Below are 20,359 nucleotides of genomic sequence, written 5' to 3'. Positions count from 1 at the left end.
GGATTCATATTGTGGTAGACTGACCCTGGCTTTGTAGGTAAAGGCCACTTCTATTTCAAGCACTGTAGTGGTTTGATTCTAAAAACATTTCAAAGAAAGGGTCAATCCATCGGTTACACCGAATCTCTGCGTTGCATCAGAGATCAGCGTTGAGTCGCGGACGCACCAATGCTGATGTGAAAATTCAAACCCCATGCAGAAAACAGGTCTGAGGAACAAGGTGATGGTCACAATTAAAACACGTTCTCAAACATGTTTGGGGGGGGGGGGGAACAAGGCTTGTACTCTGCCAGGGCAATTGTTCAGACTCTTCTCGTTATTATCGCAGATCAAATCGTTCGTCTGAACTGTGCTGATGTGCTATAAATGTCTGAGTCACCGCGCCGTCTTTCAACACAGAGCCTAGCAACCGAGTCCAGCACAACTTAGCACAAATAAACCCACAGATGCTTATAACACGGCCATTAACACCCAATAAAGGCAGAAAACTGCTGGGAAAAACAAAACAATTAGTGCCGGGAGTGTGGTTCGGGGCACCGATCTTTCTGCTTGAGTTTTGTTTAAGTCTTTCGTTTTCCTCAGACACGTGTTTCAATCAAGTCTTGCAGTCCAAAGTCTTTCCCGGTCAGAGCGCCATAATCCATCTTCTGTAATTCCGCCGTCGTGCGATTTCATTTAGTTTTTTCCAAGTGTGATATCAGCATCGGTGAGTTGGGTTGTAAGAATTTTTGCCCTGACCAAGCCTATGAGCAACATGTATGGGCCATTCAAAACAACAACAACAATGTTCTTTTCGAACACCACAGATGTAATGACACCATTGTTTTGTCCAACGTTTGTCCTCTGGTCCGCTCCCCCAGGCACCCTCAACCCAAACCACACTTAGGGATCGGGCCGAGTGCTCAGTGTGACTAAGCCCTGAAAAGTCCTCCACTGAGCAGTGCTCACGAGGGGCTTGATATCATACCCAGCCTCCAGCTGCTGATGCACTGACCACACTGCTGGAGCCTCACTACATGGATGAACCCTATAGTGGTGCTAAAACACTCCCACCCAGCGTCCATCAACTAAGGATGCACACATACACAGCCTATACACATTTGCATCGTACTTGAAATATACTTTGACAGAAGTAGAAGTTAAAAAATAATAAAACAAACATTTAAAAGTCAACAATGGCAACATATAAATGTAACAACCTATGAGGGTATGCATGTGTGTGTGTGTGTGTGTGTGTGTGTGTGTGTGTGTGTGTGCAGTGGCGGCTGGTGATCAAAAATGTTGGTGGGGCACAGTAATAGACAGGGGGTCTCAGGGTGGGGGGTCTGGGGTCTGGGGTCTGGGGTCTGGGGTCCCCCCCCCCCCCCCATAAAAAAATGTAATTGAATAGATTCGATTTCCTGTATTCTGGTTTTTGGGGATGGCCACTACATATTTACCTACTATTCATTCAGATTCATAGCCTACATCCTGACTTGCAGGGCCTGGACAAGCTTACACTGCATATACAGACCTACCTCATGGCCATTCCACCAGCCATTTCTATTTTACCGATTGTTATTATTCTGATAGTGAGACAAATCATGATCACTGTCCTATAGCGTCCATTTTTTGTGAGTCTCAATGTCCACTTCAAATGCGGTTAGAAATATGGGACAGTTGCTTCATTTTTTGTTTATATGCTACAGGCCGAAAGACTAAATTAATATGTAACTTACTTGCTCCTTTTAAGTATAACATTGCTGGGGGAGTCCAATTCCTCCAGTGAAAATGGTGGAAAGTGCTTACAACTCTCTGCTAGTTTGCGATCTCTCTTCTCTACATGTGGTTGTGGTGCGCGAATGCTGCTGAGGGAGGTAGCCTATTTGGTTGATTCGCCGAATTGTCCAGTCATGCGGTGATACCAAAAAAGAAAAGCGATACCATTGGCCTGGGGCGCAAACTGGTGCGACCCGATGGCAAATTTTCTTGCGCCAATGAAAGAGGAGGAGGGCTTTATTTGGAATGACCAATAACTAGCCTCGCCCAAATCATTGACGTTCAGATGCATTTAAATGGTTGCTGGCAGTGACAAGTATATCACACAATAAAACGAGGATAAACGCTATGTATTTTTGTTGATTTTGATAACAGTTTATTAATAGTTGGCAGATATATTGAAGTGAATATTTCACGGAGGGGCGGCTCCCTAGAGCCCTCTATTGACCCATCGCCACTGTGTGTGTGTGTGTGTGTGTGTGTGTGTGTGTGTGTGTGTGTGTGTGTGTGTGTGTGTGTGTGTGTGTGTGTGTGTGTGTGTGTGTGTGTAAGTTTGAACACTCAATGAAAAACAAACATACATGACATGTTTCTAGGTTGCATTATGAAGAGATTGTTTTGTATGAGGGTGTGTTTGGGTCCATTTTCATCGTCATATTTATGTGCACATGAGTCTGTCAACTGTGTGTGTGTGTATATATATGTGAGTGTGTGGGTGTGTTTGTGTTTAGTTCTTCCAGTAGCTACAACGCGTTGGATGTGTTGGGGCTCCATCCCATCTGATAGGCTCTCTCAAGCGTTCTCTTGCAGTCCTGCATCACCGTGCTGAACACGATGTGAGGGTACTGCACAACCAGCCTCTCCACTGTCTCCTCGTTCACCTGCAAGTAGACAGAGCGAGGGGTGGGGGGAAACAGAGAACAGTCTGTGAATCACGTTTTGATTAAATGCGCAGGGAGTTAATTCAGCCTGGAGGGGGAAGGAGTAGGAAAGGGTGGAGAGAGAGAGAGGGAAAGTGAGAGAAAGAAAGAGCGAGCAAAAGAGAATTGGGTACAATGGGTTATGCAACTCAACCTATTCAATTTGTTTCACCATAATATTTTTATTTGATATGAATGTCATCATTGTAATGTTGGCTTCGTCATACATGCATGTTACTCCCACACACAGACACACACAGAAACACAAACCACAGTATAGACAAGACCAAGAAGCTCACGAGGCAACACCGTCATTAAATGGGCGCTAAACAGGCGCTAAAAGGCTATGAGTGCAGGCTAACGGCCCACACCTTCTCCCTGTGGTGACCAGACCCGCATCCTACTGCAATCGGCAGAGAGCTCCAGCATCTTGACAATGAGCAGAGACAGAGCCCCCCCAGAGACCCAGCGGGGTTAACCACAATCCACCCAGAACTGTCTCCCCACCCAGCCCGTAGGCATGACACTTTCCAGGGCGAAGTGATGTATAAACACTCACACATGCAGAACACACTCGCGCCGCGTTGCCAAAGCTCTGACAAAATATTTCACGGTTTCCTCGTCCAAACATTTGGCTTTCACAGTGTTTTCCATTAAAATAGTTGAGCTGAAAGGCGACAGCTTTCCCAGACCAGATTCCTGATGAGTTTTGTAATCTTTTTCCATTGTCTTCGTCTTGAGTCGTTGTTTGCTTCTTGGGGGTCATGATAAGGATCTGCTGAAAGTTCTCGAAGTGATTTGGGGTTCGCCCTGGACGGAGAGATGTGTAGATACAGTTGTGGTTGATGGAGGTGAAGGAGTGCCTCTGACCAGACAGCAGACCCCAGCTCTCGGGTGTCTCTGGTGAGAGGATTAAGAATCTGTCAGGGCTGGGTTTTGGCTGTGCTGAAGCTGTCCTACATCCCTTGTTCAGAATGGTCAGTAGAGGGTTAGGAAGGGATAGGACCACAAAACAAATATATTGTTCCTGTCGATCGAAGTCACGATCAAAGGGGTAAATGAAGCATCAATGTTTCTTTCTATAACTAATCTAATCTAGCAATTTATTCCAACATGTGGAACACGACATGTTTTACTTGATGTGATGTACTATTTTGCTTTCAAATTGAACCTTTATTTATCCATGCCTGGTTGGCCTGGCATCAACTTCTTTGTGCCTTGCTATGTACCCTAACATGCTGAACTACTGTTTTCTTTCAAAGTTAATCATGCTAAGCTAAACGGCTACATGTTTAGCCTGGCACAATAACCAAGCGCAGATATATTGCAATGTGTATTTCTGGAACAGCATCATGAGCTCAGGGAACTGAGGCACCCAGAGCCATGCTTTCCCCTGCTATTATCGCAGTTGTGTAAAGTTTGTTATGACACAATGGCGAGACTCATTAGGAGATAAAACGACAAACCCTTGATTGCCTTCATAACATATTACGCCGTATCATGAAGAGAATGAACCACCCAACTCTGCCACTCGTTAATCAGCATAATTACAATTAAAAGAGATTTAAAGAATAGACCTGTCAGAGAGATGGGAGACCATTACCTTAATGAATGCTTATTTAGTGCTGCTCGACTTGTCACGCAAACCACGGCAGACACAAAATGGCTCCCCATCAGAATGCAGAATCATTTGCTAATTGTAGGTTGCGGAAACACAGAATGCCGGCACAGTTTGATAGGCAGTTTGAAGACAAACTATTTCATTGGCCAATAGTGTTGATTTTGGTTGTGCAATATGCGTGCAACAAGTCAAAGGCGTTAATTAGAAGTCTGAAAGCAACTCTTGCCCTCAAGCTGATTCAAACACAGTTAAAGTGCTAACCTCTTCTATGTATTTGGCTTTTTTAACAAGCATCATTGGCATGGAAATCCAACACTCAAATCCAGAGGTGATGACATCACCACACCTGCAATGATATTTGGAGCCCAGACCCTATGTTGAGACGTTGTGTCCCAGTCAACTCTCTGGATATCGGCCAAAGAGAGTATCCCCACCCCCCGACCCCCCCAAAAAAATGATCTGGCATTCACTTTTCAACCGAGAGAGACTGAAGCTTGAGCAGAGCAACGCTTCAACATGCATCCTGGGAACAGCGACACGTTTTACAGGGAAGCACGTGCAGTACGGCCCTAGCCGGGATAGGAAAAGCGGAACTGATATGGTCTTGGGTGACTAGTTCCTGCCCTCTACGGCGCTGACGTGGTGAACAACTGTGCTGTCCCAGACCGGCATTGCCTCGGAAACACGGCTGCCAAGTTTATAGGAGAACCCGTACGAGGGGAGCAGATCGCTCTAATCTTCTGGAAGCATCTGGGAGCACAGCCACAGCGATCTGGAACCGAGCCTACACTTATGACATTTTCTCCCTTTTTAACTTCAAAGATAGCTGCCCTGTAGATGTGAGAGCGGTGTAATGCTGACTGATGGGTAATGCAGTGTTGTCAGGTTTTACAAGTGGAAGAGAGAGAGAGAGAGAGGGATGGAGACAAAGCTTTATGTATCCGAACCCGTTTGATATAGCTGAACATTTTGATTGAGTGCTCCGCGGTCAAGGATAGTGGCTGGGCCCAGGAGATGTGTACACATGATGTGGGTATAGGAGGGTGTATACATCCCCCCCCCCCCCCCCCACACACACTTTTCCCTCCTTCTCGCACATGTTTTTAAGATGCATATCACCGTATGCATGCATCTCTCATTCCCGTCCACTCTCAGTCTTCCGGTATGATGCCATGCCAATACCAGTGTTCTTCTGGAGTCATTACCCCTTCACTGTTTCGTTGAGCGAGGCACCAGCGACACCGTGGACGACAGGACGTCATAACCGAGTGCAACGTGGTTGCAGCTTTGCGTTTCAACACAATGTATGTTGACCAGATGTAGGCAAAGAGGGACGGATGCACTTTAAAGTTGAGTTACTGCTATTTTCCAAACTATAGCCCTTACTGCCTGGAATGAAGGCTGTTGCTTGTGTAGCCCAGGCCTTTCCCAAAAAACGTTTTAAAAATAAATTGCTCATTCCATTTATTCTTCCTCATATTCTCTTACGCGCTCTTTCGAGTCCCTGCCTTGATCAGTGGCCTGATGAATATAAATGCATACGGAATGCAGACGACAAAAGATTACCATCTCGCGATGATTCACTTGTTGAGAAAATAGAGCCCATGTCGATTGAGGTGAATATTTGTATCAATTGACCCCAACGAAACACCTTCATTTGCATACGATTCAAACCCTTGCACTACACTTGGCAGGGTAGCTTTGACACAAAAGATAATCATGTAGGGAGATGCAGGCAGGACCCAATCTATTCTACACAGAGTAATTTACTAACAATCACAGCCTCGCGCAATCCTTTAACAACGAATGTTTGAAAATATATGTCTTGCCCTCGTTTATTTTCCTCAATGTGTGTGTGTGTGTGTGTGTGCGCGTATGCGTGTGTTTTGATACGCAGAGCTTGTTGTCTGTATTGAGCCGAGGGTGAGTGACTGTTCCCCTGGTGACCACCCTGTCGCCAGAGTGCTCCCCTCTTCTCTCGTCTATACAGCACCAGCTCTCTCCGAGACCCCCCCCACTCTTCTGATGCAGACGCACTCCATCACCTGGGTAGAATATACATTAAGCAGCGACGCAGGACCGCCTCCTCCCCCCTCCTCCCCCTGTAGGCAGCGCTCTGTAGCGCGTCGTTAACGTGACTAATGCCCGCTAAGTTCGTGTTCTGGGAGGGCAAGGGGAGACGAAAGATGGGGTTCGTGAATTGATAATGAGGTATGCAAACACGGCCAGGATGCGCTGGCGTCTGATGTGCGCTCTGAGAGCAATCCCTGAGTGTCGCTGGTGTTCAAAGAGAAAGAGATATCTAACTCAATATATGCAGTATATATATATATATACTGTATATTAGGGCTGTCAAAATTGCTCAAAAATGACATTCGAATGTTCGTTTGGAAAAAAATCACGAATTCGAACTATTCGAATATCGCGTTTTTGGATACATTTCAAACGAATATTCGAACTTCGAATATGTTTGCCGTCTCGTTGAGAGTGCTGGTGGGCGGCGGCTTCCTGCTGGGCATTTCCTTACTTTAAAACGAGGGACATCGCGAACAGACAGAGGCTCATTCACAAAGTAGTTAGGCGCTTGTACCGCGGGAGTGTTTTTTTACATTTGAATATTATGAGGGACATCGCGAACAGACAGAGGCTCACTCACAAAGCAGATAGGCGCATGTGTAACCGAGCGTTGGCACTTAGATATTTATATGACAAGAATGACACAAGCGTGAAAGGGAAAATAGTCTTGTTTACTTAGTACATATCAGAAGTCACCCAGTCACAGCGTGAGAGCTGGAATACCTATATCCAAGTACGGAAACCCAGAGGGGATAAAATACATTCGCTCTTCACAATACTAGTCTGTTACACTTGTACCGCGGGAGTGTTTTTTCACATTCGAATATTATGAGGGACATCGCGAACAGACAGGCTCATTCACAAAGCAGATAGAGGCGCTTGTACCGCGGGAGTGTTTTTTCACATTCGAATATTAATTTTCACGTTCGAATTCGCGTTTTTGGATACATTTCGAACGAATATTCGAACTTCGAATATTCGTTGACAGCCCTACTGTATATACATACCGTGTATATATATATATACCGTATATATATATATTTTTTGCAATATGGGCTTTGCTTCTTCAGATAAAAGGTATACCTAAAAAGATTTGACTCAAAGGAAAATTAACACTATTTGTCTATTCCTTTTCTTTCGTTAAACAAAATTGGCCCCATTCCCTTTCCAAGTTTGTCCCAGTTTTCTGGCCCCAAGCCCTTAGTCTCTCTTTGTCCATGTGGCAGCCTGTGCTAAAGCCTGGCCCATAAAGAGAGACAAACATCCTGAGGCCCTTCAGGGCCCGTGTCCACTCCCATGCACAGAGTCCATCAGTCAGCCAGTAAATACATTTGGGCTAAATGTTTAAAAAGGCCATTTAGCCAGAAGAAGAATGCAGTGTATCAGATCTCAGGCGTCTTAAACAGGACCGGATTTAAACGGGATGAGATTTATAGCGTTCTTTTAACCGGTCAAAGTAAAAGCTGGGGCTGTAAAGTTTTGCAAGGACAGGGGGGGCTGTGGTGGCTGGTTCTAAAGGAACTGATAAAAATGGGGAAAAGGTTAAGGAAGGGCTAGAAGGAGGGAGCTGGAGCAGAGAAAGGAGCAGGGATTACATAAATTCTGACTTTTCTTGTGTGTGTGAGGAATAGCTGGTATATGAGGATTTAGAGGGATGCGATTGCTCATTGGTTGAGAAAGTAGACTTTCAGAGTTGTTAAGAGCAAGGCAAGAGTGAGGAAGCATTCTGGGGGATGGCATTGTGAACATACCTTATAAAATACCAAAAAACAGAGGTCAGGCCCTGCTGGTCCAACTCACGCACCCCGCATCCCTGCACAATATCAGACCACTCAAACAGAGGGTGGGATACACACCAGCACAAAAAAACGCGCGCGCGCACACACACACACACACACACACACACACACACACACACACACACACACACACACACACACACACACACACACACACACACACACACACACACACACACACACACACACACACACTTCAAAAAGCTCACAGAGAGAGATTCCGAGGACCGGTTGTAAACCTTCTACCCGCCGTGCGTGACAAAGGTAGCTGAGTGTAGGAGGTTTGGCCCACCCTCACACTGCTTAATCTCAAGAGAAGAAAAAGAAACGGTGTCGGAACATTCCGGCCCCACCAGTGACAGGCACCCGGTCCTAGCCAGGCAAGAAAAAAGGTGATCTAACCTTTGAATAGGTGGTCGATGTAAAGTCCTTGTTGCATTCGGTACTTTGAGTATTCAAACAGGCTGAATGAGACTCTCTCGAAAGGGTTCACATAACACCGTACAGTATAGCATGTCAATTTATAGTACGGCATGCCAATAAATCATTGCATTAGTTTATATGGCATTTATATATTAAAAATATGCTAATAATAACGTTCTCGATGAATTAATGCTTGAAAAAAATTGCTCAGGAGACGGCAAGCATGAGATACACAGGAGAGATATAAACAAACAAGAGACAGTGACCGACATAGAAAGAAATACAATACTGGTGTACACCCCTGATACTAATACCGATAAAGTATATGGAGTTCAATCAAAACTGTTGACAATATTAGGTATCGTACTGTCAGCAATTTGTAAGGCAAGATCATCTATCTCTCTCCCTCTCCCTCTCTCTCTCTCTCTCTCTCTCTCTCTCTCTCTCTCTCTCTCATAGGAACAGATTCCACAGCAGCTTACTGGGGTCAGACATTGGCAGAGAATGCCATGAGGAATACATTTATACAAGTACTCACACAAAGTTTAATTAAGCTTCTTTAGACAGCGCTTTCCCTTCACTTGACAGGATAAATAAAGCCCAAGGACACCCCATCCCATACTTCAAAACATAAGTTGAGACATTTCATAGTTTGAGAGTTGTTTTTGTACAGGGTGGAATAGATTGTGGAAATCAATGCACCTCTTTTAAAAGGTAGGAGGAGTGAGCAATTTTTACCCTAAGAAAGGAAAATAGTAGGTAGGAACAATTTAACAGTAGCAAGGAGAGACCTTATGGGAAATTATACACTATTTCATTATTTGATTTGAAACAGGTGTGAATAATCTGTCCCCTAACACTAATGGAAAAAGTACTGACGGTCCGAAATCGGGTCATGGATTATATACGTTTACATCGTTTCATTGCTTGCCGCGTTTAATCGTGATGGCGTCGGTCTGTTTGTCCGCTTCCCTTCGACCAGTCCGAGCCATCTGTGGGTTAAAACTCGGCAGCTAACCAAATTGTCGTCCAACTCCCCCGATTGTGTTAGAGCGTTTTGTACAGGCATTGCCTGAAGGCAGAGGAAATGGGCTACATTCTATTAGCATTAAAACGCATCAGACAGAGCGCACGCCTGGAGGCTAGAAACCAGTTGTGGCCACCTGCTGTATATCACCATGTTTGTAAGAAAAATAAACACACAGACACACACAAACACACACTGTTCACCAGAAGTTAAATATTCACTTTATGGGCAACCACATCTGTCATGATTCCACCATAATGTGTTCTGCCATGCAGAGCACTTGGTATTTGGAAGAAGAGGAGGAGGTCGGGCGTGCGAGGAAGGAGGAGAAAGAGCACAGCAACAACAGGAAACTGAGGAGATCTGTGTAGGACTAATTGAATTGCCGGAATACCTGAACCCTGAATGCACACGACCTTGGATGACCTTCCCAAGAGAGATACACAGGAATAGAGGGACACAGGGTAAAAAAACCCGGAGAGAGACAGGTTGTGAGTGAGGGGGGAGAAATGAAACATAAAAGAATGTGCAAGGTTGGGATTTCTTATGGTCGTGTGTGTGTGTTTGGTATTGGTTTTGTTGAAGGTCTTAGTCCCCCCCCCCCTTCACTGTTGGCCTTTTGAAAAAACAAGATGAAGGGATCATCATCGGGGAGGCGTCTCGGACACAATCACACCAATCGATACCGCTCCTCAGCCGGGATGACTCCAGATTACATTGAAGATCACCAACGGCAAAAGACTCCTTCAAACCTCTCTCTCCTCCTGTGAAGGCACCAGGGCCCGACCCAGACGAGGAGAGAGGACCCAAACAGGGAGGCTGAACCCTACCGGCTCCTGTGTCAGCGCTTGCTTAATAATTAAATCCTAATTCCCGCCGCCCTCCCCCCTCTTTTTTCCGTTGACAGCCCACATCAAACAACACTTTCGGCCCGCCGAAAAAAGTCTCATTTCCTAAATAACCACTATAAAGGCTTCCCAGCGCCGCACACTAGTTTATCCTCCCACCGCCGATATAAACCTCGCGGCCCTAAACAATTAAGAGCCTTGTTTGTGTCCGCAGATTGCTGCGCCGTGCCCATCCTCCGGCAGCTGGAACGGGCCCGCGGCGTGGCAACCATATTGATTGGGAGAGCGTTCCCTTTAACGACGTCGGCCTGGCCGCCTGTGCGGGCGGCGTTCGTACCCGTTGACTGAATGCCACGCGCCAACGGGAAAGCACGCTTTATACCAAAAAACGAAAACAAACAAACATGCTTGTATAGAAACACTCCGTTAGACAACAGCTGCGGGGAATGGCCGACGCGCTCCTTCCGGGTGTTATGTATATCTTGTTTACGTATAGGGTCGGTCCGCACTGATGTTTTATACTTCCTGGCCTCTAATTATTTATTTTGGTTTCCCCCCCCCCGCCCCGCCCGTTTGTCTGACTGTTTTTCCGATGGCTATGCCTATTCTTTACCACTTCTAAAGACAAACATTAATCAACAGCTGTCCCTCAAATATCAAGAGGCCCAAGTGCCTCAGAGTCCAGCTTTGTGCCGATGCGGCGCATGCTGGCTTCTGTGACCTTCTACATCTGGTCTCTTTGCTTTCAGTGGAGGTTACAAGTCGGCCAGGAGGAGCGGAACAGGAACCGAGAAGGGGGATTGCTTAAAAGGGCAAACAAGCGATGAGGTGACATGTAAGCGCACCACAATACACACCTTTGGAAGAACGAGGTAGAAAGGAAGCAGAGATTATTGGATTATTTTGGGTGATATCCTGTGTTTTATCTTATTCAACTGTTGTGCTATGGCAATGTAAATGTGCCGATAAAGCCATTTGAATCTGTGAGAGAGAGAGAGAGAGAGAGAGAGAGAGAGAGAGAGAGAGAGAGAGAGAGGGGTTTGGCAGTGGGAGAAATGCTCTGATTAATCCGTTTCACTGAGTCAACCCTGGCAGGGTGGGAGCATGGATGTATTTAATGACAGACCTGCAGACCAGAATGGTGTTCACACAACGGAAAACAAGAAAAGGAAAATAGGAGCAACTAAAAGCTCTGTACACAAACCACTTTTGCTGCTGGGGGTTTCTATTGCATCAGAGGCGTGTCTGTGTTTGTGCGTGCGTGCGTGTGAGAAAGTGCAATTAAGGCACGTAAAAGTCAGAGTTTCAGTGTCTTTAAGTCATTATCTTACTTACTCCAGAATAACAACTAAATAATAACTTAAGACGATGTGAACTTTATTAATAATACAAATGTGAGAATTTGTACTGACATGTTTGTGGATGGGTTTTAAAGATATTTCCAACTTATTTTCCAGAAATTCTTTCATTTTCTTACAACATCAATTCACATTTTCATTGCTTCATTACAATTACTTCTTAATAACAGATAATTGTCACCATTATTTGTGTTGCGATGTGTTCAGAGATAAATTCGTCCCAGGAAAATCAGGCTGAAGATTTGACTATGAAAAGCCATGCAATTCCATCACACACACACACACACACACACACACACACACACACACACACACACACACACACACACACACACACACACACACACACACACACACACACACACACGAGCCGAGCAATGCACCCGAAGGCCAGGCTCATTCGCCATGACTCCATCAGCTCACCGCTTCAAAACGCCGGCAGAGTCAGAGAGCGAGAGACGACCAAATTAATTGATAATACTTTTTGGGGGGAGAGTCCGGTCAGTCTGGATCAATAGCCTCCTCTCGCTCTCTCCTTGCAACAGGGGCTTTGATAGCAGGAGTTCCTACACTTTTGAGACCATGCATACTATTAACCCTGGGAGGAGAGGGGAGGGGAGGGTGGGCTCTGGTCTGAAAGAAGGCATTCCACACACACATTCCACAATCAAAGAAAGGAGGCGAAATTTAGGAAACACTTGGTGAGCATCGCAGGAGCAAGGAACCGGTCCGACGATGACATTGAAAGATCTCACACAACTGGAACGCCAAGGAAGTGAAAAACCACCTTTTTCTTGTTTTATACAACCACCGATGGCAGATGACACGCACACACACACACACACACACACACAGTATTTAGTCCTCCAGGCAGTAAAATCTATACAGTAGGGAAGCAAGTTCATAGAAACTGTGACTGGAAAAAAAGGAAAAACTAAAAAATTGATCGTTCACACCGCTCCGTAATGGAAGCGGCAGCTGGATCCAGTTAGCAGTCCTTCAAACCAACCTACACCGTCTCCACTTCCTCATGGTAAACGTTCCAATCCTCCTTTTGTGTGTATGACAAGTGAAAAGGAGACAGAGAGAGAGAGAGAGAGAGAGAGAGAGAGAGAGAGAGAGAGAGAGAGAGAGAGAGAGAGTGTCCTCCCGGTTGTCTTGCGTCAAGGTTATCAGTTGGCTGTGTGTTTGTCTAGCAGAATGACAGCGTCCACTCTGAAACATGACTCCATGTCAGCTAGCACAGGAGGTAGGGAACTGTCTGGGGTATAGGGAGGGGGAGAAGGAGGGAGGGAGGGGGAGAAGGAGAGGCAGGGAGGGAGGAATGGGGCGGAAGGGGTATAGGGAGGGAGGCGGAGAGGGACTGAGAAAATGAAAAAAGGGAGGAAGTTGGGGAGGGAGGGATATAACACAAAGATGGAGAGATAGAGAGAGGGAGAGAGAGAGAGAGAGAGAGATAGAGAGAGGGAGAGAGAGAGAGAGAGAGAGAGAGAGAGAGAGAGAGAGAGAGAGAATAAATGAAAGCGTGAAAAATCCAAAGTGTTATATTGTTATAACACATTTCGAACCATCATCTTGAAGGTTGCGAGAGACAGACAAAGGTAGCAGATGATCGTGTGATAACAAGGCTGAGAAAGTTATGTCTATTCTTCCATTCATGCTCAATCTATATCTCTGAATTCCTTCTCAGATAACCTGTTCTGTGTGTTTGCATGGGCATTCACAGACATCTCTCCGCATGCTCCAAAATATGGATTTGAAAAGTGCATCTATTATTTCAATAATGGATAACATAATTGAGTGCATTTATGTAGCACTTTTTCTAGGAACGCAAAGCGCTTTACATGGTGAGTGTAGGTGTGTGTTGTTAGAAATATGAGTTTGAGGGGCTCAGAGAAGGAGGGAGGGAGGGAGGGAAGGAGGGGGAGAGAGAGAGAGAGAGAGAGAGAGAGAGAGAGAGAGAGAGAGAGAGAGAGAGAGAGAGAGAGAGAGAGAGAGAGAGAGAGAGAGAGAGAGAGAGCGAGAGAGAGAGAGAGAGAGAGAGAGAGAGAATGCCATGATGTGAATTGGGGGGGGGGGGGCACACCTCATCCACCACCACTAGCATATTACATGAACTGTTATATGCTTGCCGTTATATGCTGAAATTCTACTGCTAGCAAGCCTGGGTGGCAGCAGAAGAAAAAAAAAAGAGGAAGACCTTGATCATTAGTGTAATGGGTTGCATTCAGTACAAAGTATTCAGAAACAACTTGCTTAGCTACTAACATAACACGCTTATGTAGTTCCTCTGTAACAGGCCCTGAGATGTCCTCGGCATCAATCGATCCAGAAAACGCAGCTTTATATCTCAGAGTACACCATCAGCACACTCTCTTCCCCTGAAGGCCTGCGATGTTTCGTTGCTTTAAATGTCAAATCATAAGCATTTGATGCACCTTATGTCTTTTTATTAGGAATTATAAAAAGAAAATAGTGATTTACATTCACAGCAACACAGTGAATACACTACCTCTGTCATAACAGCAAAACACTGAGAGCATTAAAGTTAGATTTGATTTAGAATTAAATTAAGGGCATGAAGAGGTAGATGGATGGATGGACGATTCTATGGTTAAATGGATGTATACATGGGGGCAATTAATTGGTTGAAGCCCACTAGAGGGAGTGTGATAGAATAGATACAAAAACGTTTATAAAAGTGAGGAAGAGGAGGGGAACTAAATCAAAAGTTACACTATGTACCTCATATTGAGGAAAATGTGGAATTGCACGCATGATAGAAAAGACAAAAAAAAAACAGCCATCTTCTCAACCCCCAAAAGTGTTTCAATTTGCATGAGAGGGAAGTGAAAGTTGAGCTCCATTGTGGCGAGAGCTCTCTAACGAGAGAATGCTTCCTGACAGCAAATGGGATCAGGAGCCCGCCGTGTTTTCCCTGGGGTGTTATCCAATAATGGCAAGCATTTTAACCATGATTGAATTTTCTACAGTTCCAGATCGCACTGCTCTGATGTGCAAATCAAGCAATTTCTAATATTTCGATGGGGCACAAATGTTAAATGGCACATCCGTAAAATAAAATAAAAAGAGAAGCCGAAAGCCCTGAATGCCCTGCCGCCAGCATAAATACACCTGAACGTGTGGCTTTTAGTGTTGCAGATCAGATCAAATCAATATGAAGCGGAATGAATGAGCTGGGGGGGGCAGATGTAATTGCTGCACGCTCAGTTAAAGGTGCAACCATCTAGCAATAATTGAAGGAAACTAAAGCAATATACTGAGCCAGGAGACCATTGTTTTAAAGGACAAGGCCTTTAATAACATCTGAGACGAGGAAAAGACGCAACATTTTCTCTCCCTCTCTGCATAAATGTCTATAAATTAAATGTCTGTCACATTGGTACCTTTGTAGGCGAAGAGGTCCATTGTGGTCCAAAAGCTCATTAAATCAACTCAATCAGCCATTAGAAATTTGGTGATTGTATGAGAATAAAAGATTAATAATGTATGTAATACACAAGCATGCACCGACATGCACACACACACCTACACCCACACCCACACCCACACCCACACACACACAAAATAAGGTAATTTGATTTGTGTGATTCGTGACTGGTATTTTATCTGACTTTGAAAAGTGTCAAACTCTCTTGCTCAACCTTCTCCTTCATGGCTCTTATCACTACTGCTGAGCAGCTCTCAAACTCCCCACAGGAGTAAATGACTTGTCTCCATGTTCCAACGCACACTAGATGATTGAAGGATTCAAACTAAGACTCGAATAATTCCCGGAACATGTGCTTTTCAAAAGCAGAAGGGCGACTGAATGGATATGAAATTAAATAAGTAACGATGTTGCTCGCTTTGCCTCTCAGTTTAATATGATAGACGTGCACTCATATATTCTATGATATTTTGCATAAAACATGCCCTCACTGAAACCCTGCATGTATGATCACTGACCAAACCTAATGCGTTTTAATATTATGGAGACTAGAAAACTAAAAGATATAGTGAGCACTATAGTCGTGTATAACAATGACCTCATAGTGCACAGATAAATTATAATCATAAAAATAAAATGCATGAGGTCGCAACTATAGCTGAGATATACTGGCCTGCCCAATCCAATAAGCCAGAGCTATAAAACAAGACCCACGCTACCAACACAGACAAACACACGGAGATACACGAAAACACACTTAACCATACACACACACACACACACACACAGACACACACACATAGACACACCCACTAAAAGAACAAAAAACACAAAACCACACAAACCCTGACACTAAACCACACACAAACACACACACTTTTCAGCCCACAATCAAAGACCCCCCGGGGTGTGAGAACCACTCAGGCTTACTGTGCACATGTCCCCATGCAAACTGCCAGCGGTGGGATCCTGACCTAGGAGGTGACACCCAACAGGTGCTCCTCTAACACAGCAGGTAGGTGGTTCAGGTGTGTGGCCAGCTGTTAGCTTCATCTGCCTCCCTCCCTCCCTCACTCATGTCGTCCAGACTGCCGAAGACGTCAGTCATTTAATGCACATGCATAGGAGGTGGAGCATCCCTATACCAATAGCAAATCCCGGCTACGGAGATGTTACCATTGCGATTAAAAGTGGTGTGTTTATTTTACTGAACTCTTTGTTTTTGAGTGAGGGTGAGACAACGATTTGTATGTAAGTATCATGTGAAAAAAAGCCATGTACATGTTTGTGTATGTTATAGTGTGAGAGTAAGCCTTCATCTGTGTGCAATTTATTTGTCTGTTGGTTAATATTAGACTCAGATATAATTTGTGTGTTTACGAGTAACGGTTACGATTTAAACAAACTTCCCATTAACAAGGTACTGTACATTTGCTCCACTTCAGTTCGAGATAAACGTCTGAACCCTTACACTCACCGCGCGCCACAAAGTCTACAGAATGAATAGAGCAACCATCCTTCCATTATCTCTGCATTTTATGTCCTCTTCGTTTACCACCAAGCACCACAGCAACAAAAGCCTACCAGCCACCTCTATGAAACACTCAGACTTCACATTCAAATCTTCCTTCACTGTAAAACCCCTTTTTTACTCTGAGAGCAAAGAACAGCGGCACTTTTGAAATCGTCACGTACACGTTCATTTCGTTGTCGTGGTTTAACAGTGTCGTAGTGTATGGGAGTGGATGGGAACATGGGCGATGGGAGGCGCTGGTGGTGACTGGTTAAGCTAAGGGTTCTCAGACTATGAGTCGACCAGAATAACCAACTTAAATCAAGTAAAACGGCCTTACAACCATGGACACGCCCGATCTCCTCTGATCTCGGAAGCTAAGCATGGTCGGGCCTGGTTAGTACCTGGATTGGAGACCGCCTGGGAATACCAGGTGCTGTAAGTGGTGTCGGGAGGTGGCCTATAGGTGGCACTCTTCCCTCTGGCCCCTTCACTCATCAATCCCGATGCCCCAGTGCAGTGACGGAGACACTGTGCTGTGGAAGGCACCGTCCTTCGGAGGAGACGTAAAACCCGAGGTCCTGACTCACTGAGGTCATAAAAGATCCCAGGGCATTTATCGCAAAGAGTAGGGGTTTCCCCGGTGTCCTGGCCCAACCAGGCTCATTCAATCTGGCCCCCTAATCATCCTCCTGTATAATTGGCTGACTCACTGATTCCCTCACTCTCCACCTCAAGCTGGTGTGTGGTGAGCGTTCTGGCGCAGATTGGCTGCCATGCATACACACAACACACTGCTGGTGAGGTTCCCCCTTCCCTGTAGAAACGTCTTTGAGTGTCTAGAAAAGCGCTATATAAATTCAATCCATTATTATTAAGGAGTTTCATTTCCTCTTTTTATTGAATGTTTTTGTTTGTGTTGCATGCTGTGATCATCAAGAATATGCAATTAAAAATGTTGACCTCAGGAAGAACAGCACTCATCTGTGTACGAGAGAGCTGATTGTGGATCAATAAACATTTCAATTTCAATTTCAAAGCTGAAGCACGCCCAGCGGAAGAACCACACGCCTCCCATACCTTGTCACATCTCATGAGACCCAGGTAACGAAGGGACTTGCTGCTCTGGGCGATCTGCGTGGCGCCCTGGTCCGTTATGTCTTTGCACCAGCCGGCGTCCACCGTCTCGATGGTGCTGCTGTACTGGCCGATCGCTATCAGCGCTGATGGGGGGGAAAGACAAACACACGCACACAAAAGAGAGGTTAGGGATAAAGGGGTTCATCTGACAACAACCCCTTTTATCCATGCAAATCTAGATGCCACTGTCTCCTTTCCCTGCAGAGATATGCAGCAGATAATATAAATATATACACACTGGTCAGCCACAATATAAAGGTCACCTGACTTATATCGTGTAGGTCCCCCTCATGCTACCAAAACAGCCCTGAGTGGTCGAGGCATGGCCCCCACAAGACCTCCGCAGGTGGGGCGCTCACCTTCCCATCCGAGGCGATCTGACCAGTCTGCGGCAGGTGTGTTCCCACACCTTTCCGTCATAGCCAGCGTTACGTTTTTGTCCTTCTCTTTTGTGGGATCCGCCCATGACCCTGTCCTCAGTGCACTTGTTGTTCTTCCGCCGGTGCTAACATCTGGATGCCGGGAACATCCTAACCCCGCAAGACCTGCAGTTCTGAAGATGCTCCGACCCAAGTGCTTCCCATCACAATTTGGCCCTTGTCAAAGTGGCCCAGCTCCTTCTCCTTATTCCTGCTTGCAACACATCGACTCCAAGAGCTGACTTGCTTTACTTGCTGCCTAATACCTTTATACTCTACCCCTTGACAGGTGCCACTGTAACAAGATGATCAATGTTATTCACCTAACCTGTCAGTGATATAAAAAGTTGGGGCTGATGGGATATACCGTATATATATATATAATGATAATATATACCAAAAGAGCGGCAGAGCGGGTAACGGCAGCAGGGCACTGTCATCTGGTGCTGCTGCTGTCGAACACCATTTCATTGTTTACACACACACAAGATCTGGAACAGGACTGCAAATACGAATGCATGTAAGCTAGAGGACCACACACAGACACACGCACAAACATGCTCGGACACACACAGCTACAGGGGAAAACACGCACATGCCCATAGACCCACGCCAAACACGCACACACACATGACAGCTACTGGGGAAACAACCACACACAGACACACACAATGGCTCGGGGGAAAATACATACGCACACTTACACTTTCACACTCACACATGCACACAGACACACACAGACGGGCACGCAAGCACACACTCATATGCACATGCACACACAGACACATTTACACACACACACAGGAACCCTGACTTGTTTAAAAGTGCTGCAGGACTAATCCATTAGAGCACTGGCATGTGTCACAGCCCTGCCAAGGTAAAAGTGGGGTGCCAGGGGAAAGGGAGGATTCATGCCAGTGTTTCCATAATTTCTGCATGGGGTGGGTGTGTGTGTGCTTCCGTGTGTTTGTGTGTGTGTGATGCCAGGGTAAAGGACATTATGCCAGAATAAATAATTTCCACCGATACAACTGCCTGTCTGCCACTATCTAAGGGTACAAAGCCCATGGGCCTCCAAGAACATGTTTACACACACACACACGCACGCACAGGGGAACAGGGGCACACACACACACACACACACACACACACACACACACACACACACACACACACACACACACACACACACACACACACACACACACACACACACACACACACACACTCTTGTTATTATGGTTGTACATACGGCAAGCAAATCGATTTATGGGATAGATACAGACATGTGTGTCTTTGGGATAGACACACACGTACACATAAATGGACACACACACAAAGACAGTGCTCCTTATCAATCTCCAAGCCGTCGATCGGTGGGCAGATTGAGAGGACGTGCGCTACGCTGATCGATTAGTAGCCCGGGTTCCCGTGATTGATCGAGATGCTATGGTCTTAGCTCTTTGCTCTCACGCGTTAACGTAGCTAATAAGGGCGGGAAGACCAATCAGAGGAGGACAAGGTGGAGGAGTGAGGGCTGGGAGGAAGATGAAAGAAGAAGGGGGAGCGATCGGGAATGAAAGAGAGAGAGATAGTGAGAGTGAGAGCGCGAGAGAGAGACCTTTGACGACACCTTCACTTGCTTGCTAAGAGCTCGTGTTGTTTGCCTCCCCATGCAGAAATCCATTCCCTCTTTCGACTCTGATTAATAAGCTGGGGGATAGCAGCCGTGCGCTCCGATATGTTAAAGGCCCTCCTGCATCTTCACAAACTAGTTCTGGAATGGAGGAACTGTTTTTTGCGTTTGTGCATTGTGTGTTCATTTCACGTGACTCCACCTCACTGAGGTTTATGTATATCTAAATCAATAGACCACTAACACGCCCATAACCCCCCTACCAAAAGAATGAATAGGATCAACATTTGCAGTTTTCTTTCTTTCCATGCAATCACATCCTAAATGTTAAGAATAAAGTCAAATTGGACATAAGCCTACAGGAAGTTTT

The 20,359-nt window shown here is 45.5% G+C and overlaps 1 protein-coding gene and 1 pseudogene across 1 annotated transcript in view; one reads left to right on the top strand and one right to left on the bottom strand.

Annotated features, from left to right (window-relative positions):
- Positions 1-1,373: 1,373 nt before the first annotated feature.
- The window catches only part of fbxl17 (F-box and leucine-rich repeat protein 17), a 179,933-nt gene continuing 160,947 nt past the window's right edge, over positions 1,374-20,359 (bottom strand). The window contains exons 10-11 of the mRNA XM_056592270.1: positions 17,875-18,017; positions 1,374-2,639 (exon numbers count right to left, since the gene is read on the bottom strand). Coding sequence (XP_056448245.1) covers positions 2,502-2,639; positions 17,875-18,017 — 281 coding nt within the window. The 3' untranslated portion in view covers positions 1,374-2,501. The remainder of the gene's footprint in view (positions 2,640-17,874; positions 18,018-20,359) is intronic.
- Positions 17,121-17,239, top strand: LOC130384995 (5S ribosomal RNA; annotated as a pseudogene).

Source organism: Gadus chalcogrammus, chromosome 6, assembly GCF_026213295.1.
Source record: "Gadus chalcogrammus isolate NIFS_2021 chromosome 6, NIFS_Gcha_1.0, whole genome shotgun sequence".
Taxonomy (NCBI): domain Eukaryota; kingdom Metazoa; phylum Chordata; class Actinopteri; order Gadiformes; family Gadidae; genus Gadus; species Gadus chalcogrammus.
This window is presented reverse-complemented; position numbering and strand designations above follow the sequence as displayed.